At 41.5% G+C, this 18,688-nt stretch overlaps 4 protein-coding genes across 9 annotated transcripts; 3 read left to right on the top strand and 1 right to left on the bottom strand.

The window, feature by feature from the left end:
• The first annotated feature begins 188 nt into the window (after window positions 1-188).
• On the top strand, window positions 189-5,027 carry LOC100121872 (AP-3 complex subunit beta-1). Its single transcript, XM_001605428.6, has 10 exons — window positions 189-665; window positions 743-818; window positions 914-1,495; window positions 1,594-1,896; window positions 1,986-2,253; window positions 2,327-3,055; window positions 3,138-3,515; window positions 3,586-3,872; window positions 3,937-4,301; window positions 4,394-5,027. Exons 1-10 carry the CDS (start codon window positions 529-531, stop codon window positions 4,539-4,541), a joined length of 3,273 nt encoding a protein of 1,090 aa, XP_001605478.2. The 5' UTR covers window positions 189-528; the 3' UTR covers window positions 4,542-5,027.
• Window positions 5,028-5,317: 290 nt separating this feature from the next.
• On the top strand, window positions 5,318-13,825 carry LOC100678313 (tyrosine-protein kinase CSK). 4 transcript variants are annotated; one of them, XM_031924650.2, is made up of 7 exons: window positions 5,318-5,955; window positions 7,456-7,507; window positions 8,606-9,121; window positions 9,382-10,231; window positions 10,436-10,522; window positions 10,596-10,688; window positions 10,760-13,825. In XM_031924650.2, the coding sequence occupies exons 3-7, from the start codon at window positions 8,634-8,636 to the stop codon at window positions 10,853-10,855; spliced, it is 1,614 nt and encodes a 537-aa protein (XP_031780510.1). In that variant the 5' UTR covers window positions 5,318-5,955; window positions 7,456-7,507; window positions 8,606-8,633; the 3' UTR covers window positions 10,856-13,825. The 4 variants fall into 4 exon arrangements, with proteins under 4 accessions (XP_031780510.1, XP_031780509.1, XP_031780508.1 ...); XM_031924649.2 differs by having other exon boundaries at window positions 8,601-9,121; XM_031924648.2 differs by lacking the exon at window positions 7,456-7,507.
• LOC100678110 lies at window positions 13,798-16,441 on the bottom strand. Of its 3 annotated transcripts, none has more exons than XR_004344581.1 (6): window positions 16,018-16,441; window positions 15,422-15,811; window positions 14,995-15,349; window positions 14,401-14,921; window positions 14,167-14,334; window positions 13,798-14,097 (listed from the first exon to the last, which is right to left on the bottom strand). XR_004344581.1 is itself a non-coding variant. In XM_008219536.2 (6 exons), exons 2-6 carry the CDS (start codon window positions 15,723-15,725, stop codon window positions 13,986-13,988), a joined length of 1,443 nt encoding a protein of 480 aa, XP_008217758.1. In that variant the 5' UTR covers window positions 15,726-15,843; window positions 16,018-16,441; the 3' UTR covers window positions 13,798-13,985. The 3 variants fall into 3 exon arrangements, 2 of the variants coding, with proteins under 2 accessions (XP_008217758.1, XP_008217757.1); XM_008219536.2 differs by having other exon boundaries at window positions 14,167-14,396; window positions 14,480-14,921; window positions 15,422-15,843; XM_008219535.4 differs by having other exon boundaries at window positions 14,167-14,396; window positions 14,480-14,921.
• On the top strand, window positions 16,441-18,152 carry LOC100121934. Its single transcript, XM_001605490.6, has 2 exons — window positions 16,441-17,387; window positions 17,612-18,152. Exons 1-2 carry the CDS (start codon window positions 16,786-16,788, stop codon window positions 18,072-18,074), a joined length of 1,065 nt encoding a protein of 354 aa, XP_001605540.1. The 5' UTR covers window positions 16,441-16,785; the 3' UTR covers window positions 18,075-18,152.
• The last annotated feature ends 536 nt before the right edge of the window (window positions 18,153-18,688 follow it).

Here is an 18,688-nt window from a genome sequence, read left to right as displayed (position 1 = left end):
ATAAGAAAAATAAAATGCATAAGATTTTCCCTTTTAAATGAACGAAAACTTTGTTTCGAACAAACAAACAAAAAAACTAAATATATAATCAATCGCAAATCCATTTTATCGAACTTGCAAAAACCCAACCCTACATACAGGCTAAAGCAGCCGCCCACAATGCAGTGTTTGCACTTGTCGCTGCGCTCATGTTGGCAGACTGCAAACTCCACTCTATAAACATCATCAGACATCAGGTTCTGCTCCAAATGCCCACTGGGCATCCACTTTTAGTATTTCGCGAGTTCGCTCTCGCGTAAAATCCATCGATTCTATTACACGTAACATGTCGAGCCTCTGATAATAAATAATAGTAAACGAGTCAAGAAAATCGAGGAAGAAATTCAGTGAGATCAACTTGGGCGCCGAGACGGATGGTCCGTGCCTAACCCTTCGGTACAGAGGAGGAAAGTACGGGAGGGCAAAGTGTGCCACGTCGTAGCAGGTGCGGGACCCTGGGTCCCCTGGTCGACCAAGGACGGTAACAACATGCTCAGCGCCGCAGCTAACACACTCTCGAACAATGGCGGCTCCTACAGCAACGACCGGGCCTCCGCCGGGACGGCCGAGCCTGAGCTCGGCACCGATCTCGCCTCCGGTGGTTTCTTTCACGCCGATTACAAAAAGTACTGCTTTCCTCGTCTGTTTTTTAAATCTATTCGTTGGGTTTGTTTTTATTTACTCGTGCATGATGGTTTTGCAGGCACGATGACCTGAAACAGATGCTCGACAGCAACAAAGATGGGATGAAGCTCGAAGCTATGAAGCGGATCATTGGGGTTGGTATCTGGATGGAAATACGAACCGCAACAGCTGTCAAAATTATGAGTATACACAGTAACTTAAAAAAATTTTTCTTATGGTTTTTATGCAGATGGTGGCTAAAGGGAGAGATGCATCCGATTTATTCCCAGCAGTGGTGAAGAATGTAGTCTCCAAGAACATAGAAGTCAAGAAACTTGTCTATGTGTATTTAGTTCGGTATGCAGAAGACCAGCAAGATCTTGCTCTATTGTCCATTTCTACATTTCAGCGAGCTCTAAAAGATCCCAATCAATTAATAAGAGCAAGTGCTTTGAGAGTCCTCTCTAGTATCAGGGTACACATGATAGTTCCAATAGTTATGCTAGCTATTAAGGATTCCGCCAGTGATATGTCACCGTATGTCAGAAAGACTGCAGCTCATGCTATTCCTAAACTTTACTCTCTCGATCCTGAACAGAAAGATGAGCTCATCACTGTTCTGGAAAAATTGCTGTCCGACAAGACCACTCTTGTTGTGGGATCAGCTGTCATGGCCTTTGAAGAAGTCTGTCCAGATAGAATAGATCTTATACATAAGAATTATAGGAAACTGTGCAATTTACTAGTTGATGTTGATGAATGGGGCCAAGTAGTTATTGTTAATATGTTGACAAGATATGCAAGGACGCAGTTTGTTAATCCTAATATAGATGTGAGTTTTTAATAAATTTTTAATTAAAATTGCTATAAGTTGCATTATGCTTTAATCAGTATCAGTTTACATTATAAATAATCAAATGAATTTTATAGGAAATAGAAGAGGAGGATGAGCAACGTCCATTCTATGATGATTCTGATTCAGAATCGTCAGAGGTAAAGAAACCTAAATTCACCCTTGATGCAGATCACAGGTTACTACTGCGTAACACAAAACCCCTACTGCAGAGCAGAAATGCTGCAGTTGTAATGGCAGTGGCCCAACTGTACCACCATGCTGCACCTCGAGGAGAGGCAATGATTGCTTCAAAGGCAATGATTAGATTACTCAGAGGTCACAGAGAAGTTCAAAGTGTGGTTCTCCACTGTATAGCAAGTATTTCGATTTCAAGAAAGGTACTATACAATTTATTGAACTGTAATCCTGTAACAAAAGTATGGCAGACTTTTTTAAACATGAAATATTAACGCTATGTATTTTTCAGGGAATGTTTGAACCTTTTCTAAAATCTTTCTTTGTCAGAACATCTGATCCAACTCACATTAAATTATTGAAGTTGGATATTTTAACGAATTTAGCTACAGAAACGAGTATCAGCGTAATTTTGCGCGAATTCCAAACCTATATTTCAAGTAGCGACAAAGAATTTGTTGGTGCTAGTATCCAAGCTATTGGAAGATGTGCTAGTAATATTAAGGAAGTTACCGATACATGTCTAAATGGATTAGTCTCTCTATTGAGTAACAGAGATGGTGAGAACAATTGATGACAAATGTAGTTAATTTTATCAATAAATATTTACTAAGAAGCAATTCACATTTACAGAAGCTATCGTAGCAGAAAGCGTAGTAGTGATAAAGAAACTTCTGCAAACTCAACCAAACGAGCATAAGGATATAATAGCTCACATGGCCAAATTGATGGACTTTATAACTGTGCCACAAGCCAGAGCATCTATCCTGTGGCTCTTGGGTGAATACTCTAACCGAGTGCCAAAAATAGCTCCTGATGTCTTAAGAAAAATGGCAAAATCATTCATCAACGAGGAAGACATTGTAAAATTACAAACTTTGAATCTTGCCGTCAAACTGTATCTTAGCAATCCCGAGCAAACGAAAAAGTTCTGTCAGTACGTCTTTCAATTGGCGAAATACGATCAGAACTACGACATAAGGGATCGTGCCCGCTTCCTCAAGTACTTTATATTCACAGAAGACTCGGATGGGAATTCAGAAAAGAAGTTGCCGCTACACGCGAAACAGATCTTCCTCGCGCACAAGCCGGCTCCAACTCTGACGTCCAGGTTTAAGGATTCGCAGTTTCAGCTGGGAACGTTGTCCCATTATCTGGATATGCCTTGTACTGGCTATCGACCACTGCCGGATTTCCCAGAGGTACCACCTGATCCAACGGTTCGTGACGTTCCTGAGGTCACTAGCGCTTTAGAGCTTAAATCTACTAGACATCACGGGAAAAAGGATAAAAAGGAAAAGAAAAGTAAGGAAAAGGAAGAAAACTTTTACGATGACGTGGACATGGAGATTTCGGAAAAAAGTAAAAGCAATTACATATTTTATTTCAACATTACTAGATAAATTGTTGTAAATGGTATTATTAAAATTCTTTTATTTCCTAGGTTTAGATGATGACGAAGAAACAGACAGTGACAGTGATTCAGACAGTAGCTCGTCGGATGACGATGACAGCGAATCTACCGATGATGAGTCATCAACGTCTGGAAAGTCTGATAGTGAAATTAAGAAAGTTGTAAATCGTAAAAAAATGAAGCGCAAGGAAGACGAGGACGACGAAGAAGAGGGTACTGCTGATTCTGATGAGCCGTCTAGCACTGAATCGTCTTCGTCCGAAGACTCCGATTCTGAAAGTGAAGAAGAAAAGAAAGTTCCAGAAAAACCAGCGCCGGCGCCAGCAAATAAGGCCAAACCTGAAAGTAAAAAGGAAAAGAAGCCGGAACCCAAAAGTAATCTAGATCTCCTTCTGGATTTGGATGATGGTAGTATGAACTTTCTCTTTTTTGCGTGTAGCATTAAGTGCCATGATTAATCAACCGTGATTTTTTTCAGTGGTACCAATGACTCCCATCATGACACCAAGTTTAGGCGGTTTCCTTACTCCTATTATGCCTTCGCCAGCATTTGCGACGGCTTCCGACGGAATCCGAGAAGTTTCAACATCGTTCATCCCGGTGAAAAAGTACGAGCTACTTAACAAAGTCAGTGGACGAGGCTTGAAATTGGAATATAGATTCACCAGATCACAGCATTTAGTTAGTCCTGCTCTAGTTAACATTGAATTAACATTTGCAAACGAAGGCACTGAGACGATTAAAGACATTCGAGTTGGAAATAAGGTTGGTATCGACGTTACATTTTAATCATAAAAACAACATGTAATCTAATAAATTAAAATTTTAGAATCTCGCGACTGGAATGTCACTGCATGACTTTTCACCCATTCCAGTACTGCAACCGAATTCGTCCCTAGCTTGTACGATCGGCATCAATTTCAATGATTCAACACAACCCGCATCTTTTAACATCGACTTCACAATCAAAGATGAACAATCTTCTCGAAACATTGCTATAAAAGCGCCCATTGGAGAAATCGTCAGATCAGTAGTTTTACCAGAAGCAATGTTTATATCTGAAAAGGATAAGCTTAAAGGCATGAACGAACACGCGGCTAAAATTAATTACTCGGAAAATCGAAAAATCTTAACTCAAAAGGTCTTGGAAACAGCCAATCTTGCTATAACGTCTAGTGATGATGAACATCTTCGGTATGTTATGCCCCGACACAAATTAACTGTGTGCATGCTTAAGATTTTTTTAATACGAAAATGCATTAACTCCAATACTCTTATGTTTACAGATTTGCTGCTCATACTCTTTCTTCCAAATCTTTGGTTTTGGTGACAATAAAAACGCTGAAAGATAACAACTTGGAAATATGCGTGAATTGCGAAAAGATGGTAATAGGTTCGATGCTCTTGAACGAGCTCAAAAGTAATTTAAAATAAGCTGGATATTTCTAGGAGACGCCATCGTGCCCCATAACGTACGAAGTTTATAAAAAAGATACTCTGCATAACTGAAACATTCTTGTAAGACTACTTTGTATTGTATGAATGATTAACGATTCAAAGAATTTAAAGAAAATATTTGTGAAATACTGTAAAGTAAGAAATCGATATTTTTCAACGTTAGAATATTTTATGAAAACTTACGTTTTTATTGTGATGTGAATGTAAAGAATATATTATTAAACAAGACTGAAACGTCTTTAAAATATCCACTATTTTTAACTTCATTGTATCCATAGCATGGGATCCAATGTATATTTATTTTGTTAGATCCACGATTTTTAAATACCCTGCGCTTTTCAAGATGAAAAACTTTACCTTTGTTATATGTTGATAATAGTTTCAAAATTTGTACAAGACTTTTTTAAAAATGCGTTTTTGTAAATAGCGATTGGATTCAATAAATCTACGTGAAGCAAACTCCGTAACGAATCATCATTAGTTATAAACCATCGATTTTGTCGGCTTTCTAAAAAAAATTAACAGAAAAATTATTTACTTTTCTGTATTTCAATTTCAATGTCTTATTTCATAAATTTCCGCCATAATCCATAAACCACGTGACTGCGGACCTAAACATAGTGTTGCATTTCACCACAAGAGGCGCCACCGTCACTGACATCCTCCATCCCCCTTCCCATCGCTATAGGTGTGTAGGACAGTATGCGTGAACCCGGATAAACGAGAGTCTTTCAAGTATTTAGATTACCGTCCATTCGTCAATTATTATTCAACAAGTAAATTTAACAATATTCAATTCAAATCGCGCTCGCGCCAGTTCTACCATTCGGATTCACGCACTATTGACCGAAACGCCCTCTACATATGAAAAATTTCATTTCACAAATCTAGTGATTTTCCAGTTTTCCATCTCGTTCTTGCTCCTGGTCTGGGTCTAAACCTCCAGTCTTCTTGGATGCAGATGCATAAGCGCAGGGCGCGTGCACGGGCGCAAAATGGCCGCCCGCTCGGGAGCCTGAGTGTACACTGTCGCGAACGTATACACACACAGTCGGCCGTCCTGCAGTGAAAAGTCGCGAATTACACCGTCGATTCATCGCGCCTAAGCAGTAGTCGGTGCGGCTGTGCGAGAGAGCCTCGACTGGGCCTAGAAGCTGGAGAGAGACTGGACCGTGTGCGCAGCAGCAGTATACTACGCGCCGGCGGTTCTCGCGTGTGTCAGTGTGTGGGAAGTCTGCAGCTGTAGCAGCAAGGACGACGACGGCCGCACCTGAGCCAAGGTTGAGTCGTCCTACTGTGCTCGAGCACTTCCTTCCGTGCACCTGTCCAGAAGATATTGGGAGAGAGTGAGGCGGTGCAGTGCTGGAATCCGCTGGATCTATACCTACATGTACGTGTGGAATCTCCCGCCTGTTTTTCCCTTTTTTCGGAGGGACATTTTTAGCACTCGTTCGTATACGTCTGTCTGTCTGTTTGTTTGGTTGTGCGATCGTATATGTGTCTGATGTGAACTGCTCGGGAAGTGGAGTCGTCGTCGTCGTCGTCGTCTCGCGCGACTGCCTCCGGCTCTCTTGTCCCGCTGCTCTCGAATATTTACAAAACTGGAATGCGGGCAGTGCTCCGAATTTCTTGTTCCATTTTTTTTCGTCTTCCATCTCGCTCTTGCGCTGCTGCACCTCCCTGCCTGTTTGTGTTTTTTTCTTTCCTTTTTACTGTGCAAGTCTTAGTTCGCTATTCTCAGTGGTTTTGCACCCGCGAGAGATGAGCCCGTCGTTTCCTTATGTTCCTCTGTCAGTAATGTGATCCTGTTTTGGAAAATTTGCATATTTTGGTGTCTGCTGATTTTGTGCGAAAAGTCATTGAGGTGCACTGATTGTCATATTTGGCAGTTGTTTGTGTAAACACTTAAATGTTTAACTGCTTAAATGTTTCTGAATGACTCGTGTGCATACTTTTCGTTTGTACAGACACTTTTGTCTTTTGCATGGAGTGCAGAGTGCACTGAGCATGAGATGTTTCTCTTTCTTTATTTATGTCTTGTTGCCAAGCACACTTATTTTGGCCAACTTAGCTCTAATATTATCCAGTCACTTTCTGTTTCGTCTTGTGCGTCTGTCGGGTACATTGCCCTAAAATATTTACCTAGATCTACCCTATTAATAAGTAGTCACAGGTCCTTCTAATAATAACTTGAACTGCAGCTAATTTGGTGCTAATTTGGTATGCCGTTTCCATAGTATCTTTAGAGCAGTATCTGGGTTCTTTTTATCCACCAAGGTGTATCTATGTAAAATCCTTATTTTATATTAGTGTAGTTGTTTTATTAATTCAATTGTAATAGTAACTTGTAACTTTAGATATTTCAGTCTGTTACCAGCTGAATATTATTGATTCTTACTTGTTGTAAAGAAAATTGACCTCTTGTTCCCCAGAAATATTGCTTTAAATAATTTAATATCATTACTCAATATTTTTTGGATATTTTAAATGAATACGTTGTACAGATCTGTTGACCTTATTGAGAGTTTAGACTCTCTTGATGACTGGCAAGTTCTACTCTGATGCATCAAATGCTTTTGATGAACTTCTAAATATAGGTGGAAAAGGTGTGACCGTGTTTAATGAGCTGTAACTTCACAAGGGCGATTGGTAGATCCTATGAATTGAGTAGCATTTCTTTAAAATAAAATGTAGTCCCTTCTATTTTTGACTTTAATTAGGTGGATATTGTTGTTATAGTTGCTATAGTTAATTTATATACTCGTAACATAACTTGGAAGTTTGATTGTATAAACTTCAATCTATGTTTGTCAATAACATAATAGCATTTCTTACAGCATCCAAGTCCATGGCTTCCAGTGAGTAAGAGGCATTTAATTTAATTTTTCAGGAACCTATCCACAAGTCATTGTGAAATGGAGCTGGACTCATCGTGAAACAAGGTAAGAGTGCTTGCTTGTTAGTCGTAAATTTGCACCTGTTATGAACATGTTTATTTTTCACGTCCCTAATTAGTAGTTACTTAGTATAGAGTGATACTAGAACTAACTAAGTACTGACATTGCATTTATAACAAAACGGCGCAAGGCAGATCATTGCCCCCTTTTTCTCTAAGCTCACGATTTGTCATCCGAGCACTGATGGTTTCACGTTACGCATGTGTGTCACTCGTTGTAAACAGGATAAGACGACGAAATAATTTTTTCAAAATTGTTTACGCACTCCCTACACATACCATTATTATTCACTGCGGCTCGCTCGTTATGCTCATTCGATTACGCCCATATAAGAGCGCATAATGAGAGCGCGTGCATGAATTCGGAAAACGCCTTTCATTTTTTGTTTTGCTTTCCCCTAATTTGCATACCCATAGCCCAACACATAACACGGCAACACCTTGTGTATATTCCCCTCTAATATAGCGGCCTGCTTATACGAAAGGTATAGCATTAATTCTCGCTAGCGCGCTCGCGCGCGAACGAGGTATCAAAATTATGATTAATAAAAGCGCAAATCTCTCTCTTGTGCTCCCTGCCCACATCGCTAACCAAATCACCGCTTATAATCAGCGCGCGTGTGTTTGTTCTCCAACTTTTCGCACATACATCAGCATAATGTTTGAACGGCTTTGACTTGTATCTATTTGCACAAAATTCCTTCCGCGGCTCTCTAGCGGGTGTGCGAAAGTGCAGACTGTGCGCAGCGAGCGGCAATAACAACTTGGTGTGTGGACGCGTAAATGCGAGCGACGATGTGTCTTATTCTTTCTCAATGCATGTTTTGGTGAATCGTCACGGCAGCAGAGGCTTTGTGGTTTTTGTATTGGTGTATGGAGTGTAATATCGATCCAGGTCGAGTCCTTTGCTCGCTACGATTTATAACGATTGAACGAGCCGTTCGATCAAAGGACATATCGAACCGCATAACTATATGGAACAAAATATGTGTGTGTGTGTGTGTGTGTGTGTGTGTGTATCGTATGTGATTAAAAAAAAAAGGATTATAGATACCATGGGCGTTGAAATCTGTTCCCAGAGCAGGCGCCGTCCGAAGCTGGCCTGCGCAGTAATGCCCACGTACCACAATGCGGGTTGCGGCTACCCAAACGTATCAGCAGCGGCTGCCCGTCACCACCAGAGCAAACTCGACGGCAACCAGAATCATCATCACCACACGACTATCCCGTCGCACATAGCCGCTGCCTCGCACATCGTCTGCTCCTTCGAGCAGCATCACTCGAGGCAACCTAGTGGCGGCGGAACTGGAGCCACGAGCGCTGTCATATTTCCTTCCTCGACGACGACGCCGTTGCTCGCGACAACGGCCTCAGCCAGTGCAGCTGCCGCTGCTACTGTTCCCGCTGCTTCCGCTCTCACGACGACGAGCTGCAACAACGTCACGACGAGCAACATGACCAGCCTCGCGGGCGCACCGCCGCCCGCCAACTCCGGCGCCAATTCGAATTCGAATTCGAATTCGAATTTCAATTCCAATGTTAATAGCAACCTCGTGCTCGGCAACAATACCAGACACGAGGTCAAGCTCAACGCTATGCCGTACGTTCATGTATTTTTATTATCCTATATTCTTGTTCCTTTCTTTCTAATACAGTCTTACATTATAGGGTGTATAGCTTCATTGTAATTTGATTTTGTCGAAAAACTATAAGAAACGTCGTAAAGAGATTAGTAGCTGCTCCGTTAACCCAGTCTGTTTTGAAATAAGAGCCGCATAAATTTTGCATATTTTTTGTGCCTCAAACTGTCGGGTTTTTATTAGCCAAATCTACAACGAAAACCTGTGTGTCCTTTTGAAGGTGGTTCCACGGCAAGATATCCCGCGAAACAGCCGAGCGTCTCCTTCGACCCCGTGAAGACGGCCTGTTCCTGGTGCGCGAGTCCACCAATTTCCCGGGTGACTACACGCTGTGCGTCTGCTACCAGGGCAAAGTCCAGCACTACCGGGTCAAGTACAAGAACAACCAATTGACCATTGACGACGAGGAGTTCTTCGAGAACCTGGCCCTCCTGGTCGAGCACTACGAGCAAGACGCCGACGGTCTCTGCACCCAGCTGACGAAATCCCTGCCCAAGCAAGGCAAGCAAGACTTCTGCGTCGACCCCAAGGCCTTCGTCGAGGCCGGTTGGGTCATCCAGCCCCACGAGCTCGAGCTTCGCGAGTGCATAGGCAAGGGTGAGTTCGGCGATGTACTCCTCGGAGTCTACAGAGGCGAGAGAGTCGCTGTCAAGATGTTGAAGGACAACAGCGAAGCGGCGCAGAGATTCCTGGCGGAGGCTAGTCTCATGACGTCCCTCATCCACGACAACCTGGTCAAGCTGCTCGGTTTAGTGTTCAGCAATCCCCACATGTACCTCGTCACGGAGTACATGAGTAAAGGCTCGCTCGTCGACTATCTCAGGTCGAGAGGCAGATTGCACGTGTCCAAGAAGGACCAGATCAATTTCGCCTACGACACCTGTGCGGGCATGGCTTATCTCGAGTCGAGACACGTGGTGCATCGAGATCTCGCCGCGAGGAACGTACTCGTCGCAGAGGACAACTCGGCCAAGGTCTCGGACTTTGGACTTGCTCGAGATGAAAACTTCTCGCTCGACGGGGGAAAGCTGCCGATCAAATGGACCGCACCCGAGGCTCTGAAGCAGAATGTAAGTGTGTGACGGATAGTTTGTACAAGCGCCCCCAGGCTTCTGACCTTCGCGCTGCCGCAATGCGGGAGACTGAAAGATTGTACAGAGTTTTCTTTTACTTTTTAAATTGTATCTGATACAAAATAGCAGAGGTTTCAAAAGCCATGGGGGCTACATAATTGACTAACGTAGTGTTCACTTTATTTTTGATTTTATTTACAGAAATTCTCAAATAAATCCGATATGTGGAGCTTCGGCATACTCCTGTGGGAGATTTACTCGTTCGGCCGTGTACCCTACCCACGAATAGTAAGTATTGAACACCAGCAAGATTTAAACACAAACAGTTGGCACATTTTTAACTGGCAAAATTAATTTTTAGCCATTGGTTGACGTGGTGAAATGTGTGGAAAAGGGTTATAAAATGGAACCACCCGATGGGTGTCCTGCAGAGGTCTACGATATCATGCGGAAGGTACGTATTTTGAAACTGATTCAATGAGTTATTTGTCTTATTCGACAAACTAACAATTTTGATTTTTACAGGCCTGGGATTTGCAACCGGAAAAGCGTCCCAACTTTCACGACGTGAAGATTAAGCTCGGACAGCTGAAAATTGAGTACACCCAAGCTGTCAACTGAGTAGAGCACTCGCGCGCTCATCGACAGCGATGACACTGAGGCCTAGTCCAGAGTAATATTTGCAATCTTGAAATTCGATTACACAGTCGCTTCGAATGCTCGGACACGTAAGGGAAAGAGAGATAGAGACAAATAGACCTACCTAGGAGCTATGCTCTTATTTTCGCTGTACATTGGTTAGAAGCGTTGCACATTGCTGACGCTCGTTTTTTTCTCTTCTATTTATTGCGACGTCCCAGCGCGAAGCTAAGGGACGATATCGGTTTGTTTCTTCTTTTTTCTCGGTACCATGATATTATCGAGCTTACGTATCATGCACTTAGACTTTAAACAACGCGTGGCAAGGGTTTAACAGAGTTCTTGGATCACTTTTTTACGAATATAGATATGATATTGATTGACGTGCTGGATATGGGTGGCAGTCTTCTGACAACGCACTTTTCGGTCCTTGCTTTTACGTGTGTTTTCGGGGGCGTGCAGTATACTTATTACTCGCGAGTATTGCCAAATTTTATGCGTGCCTTTATTTGATTGAACGACTTTTTTTACACTATCAAACTTCCACCCACATGTGTTGATCACACTAACTCAACTTACGTGGAGTACTGAATCGAACTTGCAGTTTCGATCTTGGTATCTCATTCCAAATATGACGTAACCGAACATTACTAACATTAGCATGAAGCTCGTTCACAGATATATACACGCACGTTTAAGTCCAAACGCGATACCTTCAAAACTTCGCTTGTGATGTAGAGCGCGAAAAAACGCAAGGAAAGAAGCATCAATTATTTTCTTTTTCTCTTATTTGATTTCTTAAAAATATGTAAAATATTGAGATGGTTTTCTCGTTCAGAAATTGAAGTATCAATACATTTTTAAAGATGCTCGTTATGCCGCGCTCTAACACAATTAAATGGGTTACCAAGGTATCGTATTCAAGGCAGCTAATAGCTATCCGTGGACATAGTCTTTTAAAGTTTATAATTTTATCTAAATGGCACTCAACTAAATAAGACAAATGGCGCATAAGTAGAGGAGTATAGAGTCTCAGAAATTATTGTTAATTTAAATTGTTGTATTGTGTCATTATTAATTTGAAACTAAATTTTATTTCTTACGGAGAAACTGAATACGCCTTAAGGAATGTACATGTATGATTGTAAATATCTTTGTATATATTAATTTTCTCAAAAATTATGTTCCATGAGAGGGAAAAGTTAATAATGATTAGAAATTTAAGGATGGGATAAACAAGGGAAAGTCCATGTTCTAATTTTAAGTATTCAGAAAACATTTTCAAGAAGGGATACTTACACTATGAATACAGTTTATATAAGGCTGAGATTCCTTGCTGTAGAAACAAGAAAAAAAAACAGAAAACACAAAGTATCTTACGAAAATTATATTTAACGTCATAAACTAAAAAATTAAATACTGCTGCAGTACAGGAATATATGCCTTGAGCCAGGCATATGATTGTATTTGCTTACATGTGTGAGTGTGCGTACGTTCGCGCAATTTGTGAGTGTATGTAAAGAAAGTAGAAAAGAGTTTTATAGAAATTTATGAAAACACGATAGTTATTAGGCGAGATCGATTTGGAAACTTCGATATTCAATAATTCGTAGATAATAAGTGCCTACGAATTGAAATGATGTCAAGATGTTTATTAGTGTTTAGGTAGGTTTCTTAACTTATTGATAAGATGACATTGATACTATCGATATATACATATATTATAATTTATAGCACAGTGTGGCTAAAATCCGCTGTTAAGTCACGCCTATCTGTGACTAAAGTAGTCCTTTTTTTGCACCATGTTTATCACACTCGCTCGTGCGCTAACCTCACGGTGCAAATAAGGACTACTTTAGTCACGAATAGGCGAGACTTGCGGACTTTAGCAATCTGCGATATAAAATTTTATACGATACTCTTGACTTAAATGGTTCAGTTTTACACGGCGCAGTTAGCACCCGAGCGTAGCTCGATAAGATAAATAAGAACCATTTAAGTCACACGTATCGTAATGTACTATTAAAAAATTAGCCCACGAAGTTCTATAAATTGTCAGCTGTCTATTTTTCAATCACGTTACAAAAATTGTAATTTTTTTACTCGATTTATCTGATATTAACGGATCACTGCCGATATTGAATATATTTAATTGATCTGTATATACAGCCTGATACAAAATATGCCAACATATATATTTTCGATTTTATGTACATTTACAATTTGCGGGGAGAAATTCTCTTTCTATTAAGACAGCTTGACGATTATGCACTGATTGATTAATGATCTGAATTTTATAAACTATCCAAACGATCTCGTTTAATATTCCAATATCCTATATTTATTCGATCTGTTCATCGTTGACGCAGCTAATTTAATCCAATAAACTAAAGTCTAATAAATGAAACACTTTTCAACGTAATTTATTAATTTATTCGAAGTATATAATTAAATCAGAATGCAAAGTAAATATTAACTCTGCCTAATAATCATTTATTGGGATAATCGACCAGCAGATTATGTTGCATAAAACTGTTAATTACGTTTTCTTGAAATCAGCTTAAAAAAAATTGAGTCATCGACGAGAATAAACAAAGTAAAATTTAGTAGGTGTCAGATAAAATGCACTATTGACTCTTCCATAATACATAAAATTATAAGCAGCTACTAAAATACTCGATAAAAATAATGTTTAGGAACAAAATTTCGATAACGTGATGCATTCTTGATCTTTCAACTATCAACTACTTACTTATGACACCAAGCACATTAAGATTGCATCCGATCTAGTTCATAAGAAATATTTATTTATTATATATCTTTTATCCGATCGATTTCAATCTGTCGACTTACGAAATGTTGTTTATTTTAATTTCATTTATATGAACTACAATGATCTTTGTTATGTATTAAAATTAAAATTATTACTAATACAATATTATTTTATTTTTAGATCATTCGTTTATTCTACTAGAAAAACACTTACTCATCTTATCAATATTTAATCTTACACTTTTATGTTCATGTTACCTTTCTTACATCATCATTATTGTACATTTAAATTTTCCACTTAAGTTTTTTCGCGATTTTCAGTTTGATCTGTGTACGGTACTCAGCAATCCGCGTCTTCTAACTTAATATGAAAGCATTTTGTTTTTCTTCCTTTCTCTACATTATCTTTATCGCAAACTTCTGTTTCGCCAACGTCCAAAGTATATACCCCACTGCAGAATCGATTTAGTTTTATTTTGGCAGTAAAGATTTCTCATCACAGAAAATTCGTGCAACTATACCTCACAGCTTTTACAGTACGATTCCTCCCAACCTCTTCGCAAAGGCTCGATCCCATATCGCTTGGTTTCCGATACGTGGTCTCTGGACTCCCGACATGTGGCCTCAGCATGAGCCTACGAGGGCTCACTGGAGTATCGGTATCGAGCTCTGACTCTGCTATTCTCGTCCTGCGAGCACGCGAATCATCATCACAATTACTCTCGGGCCACTTCCGCCACATCTCCCGAACCTACCGATTAAATTCACAACGTGAAGCTTCACTCGTCATCAGTAGAGACCACCACAATCCTGAGAATACGAGTAGTTCATTACACCAGTCTGTCGGTGTCTCCTCTCCATCTCCCTCTCCACCTGATCAATCTTCTTCTGGACATTGACAAGTCTTGCTTCGGTAACCTGTCTCTGTGATCCGTATGCCGAGAAGTTCAGGTTTACCCTCTCCTCGCATTCTTTCTCTCTCAGATTGGACATCAGCTGGCGCAGTTCGTCGTCGGACTTCATCTGGAGGATCAGCTCGTCCAGGGGATCTGGAGCCTCGGAACTAATGCAGCCCTGGTCCTCCATGAGTCGAGCGTTTACGAAACTCTCGACGAACGAGCGCAAAATATTGCTTTTGAGTTGAGCAGTCGTGAGAATCGGGATGAGACGTGGGAGTGTCGAGGCGGATGTAAGGTAGAGGCTGAGCAGTTTGTTGACCTGTTGACTGGATTTTGATTCCTTGAGCAGCTGCTCCTTGCTGAACTGTCTTATGCATCTGTGTAGGGAATTATTGATCGATAATAAGTCGATGCATTTTAATGAGAGAATACAGCTTTCACGATTCGTACCGTTTGGACTTATCCATCATATCCTCGATGGATTCGCTGATATTTGAGCCTGGGATCCTCTTCAGCAACATCCGTGTAATGGCCGAGGAGATGATTCCTTGAATACCGAGCAACTGCGAGACCATCGCTTGCAGTTGAATCGATGCCGGGCAGTTTTTCTTCGTGCATACTGCGCCCTCGTTGCTTTCCTCGCATCGATGCTCCAGCCAAGATTCGCAACTGGAATCTACTTTTGATCTATTGCAGAGTCCACTGTTGCTACTCGTGCCGTTTCTGCAAGCGTCTTTCGTCCACTGCTCGTAGGCCTCGTTGATGCAACTTTTTGATTTTTTGCTCGAGCATTTGCAGTCGCTCTCTTTTGAAGTTTAAGTTATATAAAAAGAATCTTTATGTACATATAATTTCATTTTGAAATTTCTATTCTCACCAGAAGATTGGAGGATCGGCATAGGTACAGGGTAGGGAATACAAGAAGGCGAGTAAATCGGCGACGGGCAGTTGGAAGCCGGTTGATTTCCACCGACTGTTCCACTGGGAAGAATAAAAATCGGCGACGCTGCCGTTGCCGTACAGTAGCGGATCTGATCCAAAAGATTCTGCGGCAACGGTCCATACCCTGGAACCACAGCTTGTTGCGGATTCTGATGCTGCGATTGTTGACCCATGCCAGCAGAATACCAGTTGCCATAAGGATGCATCTGAGGGTTGATCGCCGATTGCGGAGCGGTCATCGGCGCATTATGCAAGGGTTGCTGAAAACCTCCCGCTGCTTGGAATCCGTAATCAGCCAGAAAATCGTTTCGTCCATGATCCACCACTGCGATCGAAGAAGAACGGGTTTTCGCATGACTAAAGCGATGATAAATTGAAAATGCAAACGCAGCCGAGGATGATAATAGCTCGACTGTCAAAACATTTCACGACGTAATCGTCGGCTATAATGAAACGTTGCATGCACACCGGAGGTCGTAAATTAACGTGGTGAACGAGGAGCGAATGAATCTGATTGATAAGTGTAATTACTCTGCTGATTAAACGATCCTATCGGTTTCGTCTGCATCGGCTGTGGATAATTTGTCTGTGACATCTGGGGCTGCTGAGCATTGCTTTGGTTTGCCTCGTTCAGGACGTTTTGAAAAACTGATGGGAATTGTGTCATGGCTTTTTTCTCTCTTTTTTGCTATTTTTTTTAGTTCGAGTATACTGTTACTTTTAGACAATTTTGTGCATGTTTTCCGAAAGAGGTTGTGTGGCGCCGAATATTTTTCAAGTTTATGTGTTTCATCCCTTGAAGTTCGCACGAAAAAACAATAGAAAAGAACTTTAAACATATATATTTCGTTCTTTTTATTTTGCTTCAATGCATTCTACTTGATCAAATATACTTTTTTTGTTTGTGAATGAATACACTTTATAAAAATAATCCAAACGATGTACAAGTTCCAATATCAGCGATTACCTTTATATAATCAAGTGCCGCGGTCAATTACCAATAAGAGCCACACACAGCCTCTCCGCGTACTTATCGCGCCTGTAGCAGACAACGGCGCCAACACTGCTCACAAGTGCATACGGGTGGGGATCAATGGTATATTACCTATATAGCCTTGGTGTGTATAAGCGCGTCCACACACACATCGCAGCTTATTAGACATTTCACGTTTCTCGTTCGCTCTTTCGTCATCCGCGCATCAGTACGACTCCACACGCTCGCGTGCGCCGGACGCGAGTGCAACGCCCTGTAACCGCCGCCGTCGTGCATTAATCCGCAGTAAATAAACAAACATCATAATGGAGTCAAGAGCGGAAGAAGATATCAAGTTCATAAAAGAGGATCTCCTGCCGGAAATGGTGCACGACAGGTGTTTCTGCGAGCCCGGCTCTCGAGAGTTCGTCGAGTTCGACTACGCCGACGTGCGCGTCCAGCCTCGCCAGTCTCACCATCTCGACTTCAGCTTCTACCGGGCAACGGTCAGCATCCTATTCTCCGGCGAAGCCCAACTGTTCCACGTGCTCGTCAAACTTTTACCTGCTGACGGCTCTTCCGAGCTGGCTTTCAACGGCTTTCTCAACGAAGAGATACTCTGGAACAAGGGTACTCTGCAGTTCGGCAAGCAGTTCCTGCCGAGATTCTACTTGGCGGACATGGGCCGGTATGGCAGAGCCGCCATCGTCGTCGAGGACCCGGAGAAGAACGGATTCGAGAGAGTCGTGGATAGAGGATTGAACAAGGAAGAAGCTGTGGAGGTGCTTGAGGTGATCGGGGAGGTTCACGGTAAAGGATTGGCGACGAAAGAGGCGAAGTTTTCGATTTACAGGGAGTTCCAGGCCAAGTTTCAGGAGATCACTTTTGCTGCGGAAGTCGAGGAGGAGACGAGAGCGAGATTAGACGGGTGAGTCACGTGCTTTTGTTGTTATCGCTCATACTCAACGAATCTCTGCACCTATACGGTGAAATGAACAGTCGTTATCGGTGAACGAAGATTTACTTATACGGCAACGTCGATCGACAGATCGTCTGTTTGATTAGCTGCTTTCAAATGCGATCATCATCTTTATAAAACTTACGTATAACTATAATGACGATTTCATGAGATAAAAATATTCTTTTTCGCAGGCACGTCAAAGAGCTGAACTCCAAAATTGAAGAAAACGCCGAGCTCTCGAAAAAGCTCGCAAAACTCATCGATAACGACCTCTACCTCCGCTGCAAGACTTCATCCGAACGAGAGCCCAGTACGATCTGCAACGGTTACCTCCTCCGCGAGAACCTGTGGTTCAAGCGATCGCCAACCGATGGCAAAATCGAGGACGTGAAGATCCTGGACTGGCAGAGAGTCAGGTGCGGCTCGAATTGTCTTGATCTGTCCACTGTATTATCGGAATGTGAAACCGCAGATCACGTCGACGAGCTTCTGGACAGCTACGTCAAGGCCGTACAAAAGGAAAACCCGACGGTTTCCAAGGCAGATCTCGTTGATGGTCTGTTAAAACCTGGCTCTAGCTATGCGCTGCTTATTACGGCGATAGAGAATCGGTCGGTGGTTCGTGTACCTAATGCTCTGAGTTTGGGACAGTAATCATTGTCTATTGTAATTTTTTTTACTTCGTTGTAAGGCTATTAAAAACTTTGTTATAAAATATAAATTGAGTGTGTATTTTTTACAACTTTTTTATTTATCGCGTACCCTGCTACCACCTCAAGCGTGACTCAGTAGTGACTCTCGCATATTGAATGGTTTTTATTGCTTATTTTCTTATTTTATATTAATTTATGAGGATCAGTATATAGTAAGCACTAGACGGCTATAATCTGGCGGTGATCAACGAAAATTCGGTGAATATATACGAGTACAAGAATTAGGAAACTATTGAACCTTTTATTTCAAGAGTTCCAAAAAAGGGATTATCAGAGACTGTTTATCCGATTCATGGCTCGTGGACGAAGTTGTTCTCGACTGAAACTAGACAGGAGATAATTGAATATAAACTCAGTACACTTGACCAAGTTTCAACGGCGTGAAGCTTTTGGACTGGCAACAGATCTGCAGCGGCTAAATCTATAAAGGCACGTTTGCCTATTGCTAAATTAACGAAGGATTATTAGAGAAAATTATTTGCTCCTTTTTACTTTCGCCTTTTTCCATTTGACGTCCATCCGAGACATTATCGAAAAACCGAAGTTCTTGAAGTA

The sequence above is a fragment of the Nasonia vitripennis genome, chromosome 2 (genome assembly GCF_009193385.2).
Source record: "Nasonia vitripennis strain AsymCx chromosome 2, Nvit_psr_1.1, whole genome shotgun sequence".
Classification (NCBI taxonomy): Eukaryota; Metazoa; Arthropoda; class Insecta; order Hymenoptera; family Pteromalidae; genus Nasonia; species Nasonia vitripennis.
This window is presented reverse-complemented; position numbering and strand designations above follow the sequence as displayed.

Bases quoted from the DNA above. Each gene is read 5' to 3' on its own strand.
- LOC100121872 (XM_001605428.6), top strand. From the start codon at position 529: ATGCTCAGCGCCGCAGCTAACACACTCTCGAACAATGGCGGCTCCTAC. The intron at 819-913 runs GTTGGTATCTGG...GTTTTTATGCAG, and splicing joins CTATGAAGCGGATCATTGGG to ATGGTGGCTAAAGGGAGAGA. The intron at 3,516-3,585 runs GTAGTATGAACT...GATTTTTTTCAG, and splicing joins CCTTCTGGATTTGGATGATG to TGGTACCAATGACTCCCATC.
- LOC100678313 (XM_031924648.2), top strand. The intron at 9,122-9,381 runs GTACGTTCATGT...GTCCTTTTGAAG, and splicing joins GTCAAGCTCAACGCTATGCC to GTGGTTCCACGGCAAGATAT. The intron at 10,232-10,435 runs GTAAGTGTGTGA...TTTTATTTACAG, and splicing joins CCGAGGCTCTGAAGCAGAAT to AAATTCTCAAATAAATCCGA.
- LOC100678110 (XM_008219535.4), bottom strand. From the start codon at position 16,153: ATGACACAATTCCCATCAGTTTTTCAAAACGTCCTGAACGAGGCAAAC. The intron at 14,922-14,994 runs GTACGAATCGTG...TTCCCTACACAG, and splicing joins ATGATGGATAAGTCCAAACG to ATGCATAAGACAGTTCAGCA. The intron at 14,098-14,166 runs GTATAGTTGCAC...TCGATTCTGCAG, and splicing joins CGTACTGTAAAAGCTGTGAG to TGGGGTATATACTTTGGACG.
- LOC100121934 (XM_001605490.6), top strand. From the start codon at position 16,786: ATGGAGTCAAGAGCGGAAGAAGATATCAAGTTCATAAAAGAGGATCTC. The intron at 17,388-17,611 runs GTGAGTCACGTG...TCTTTTTCGCAG, and splicing joins ACGAGAGCGAGATTAGACGG to GCACGTCAAAGAGCTGAACT.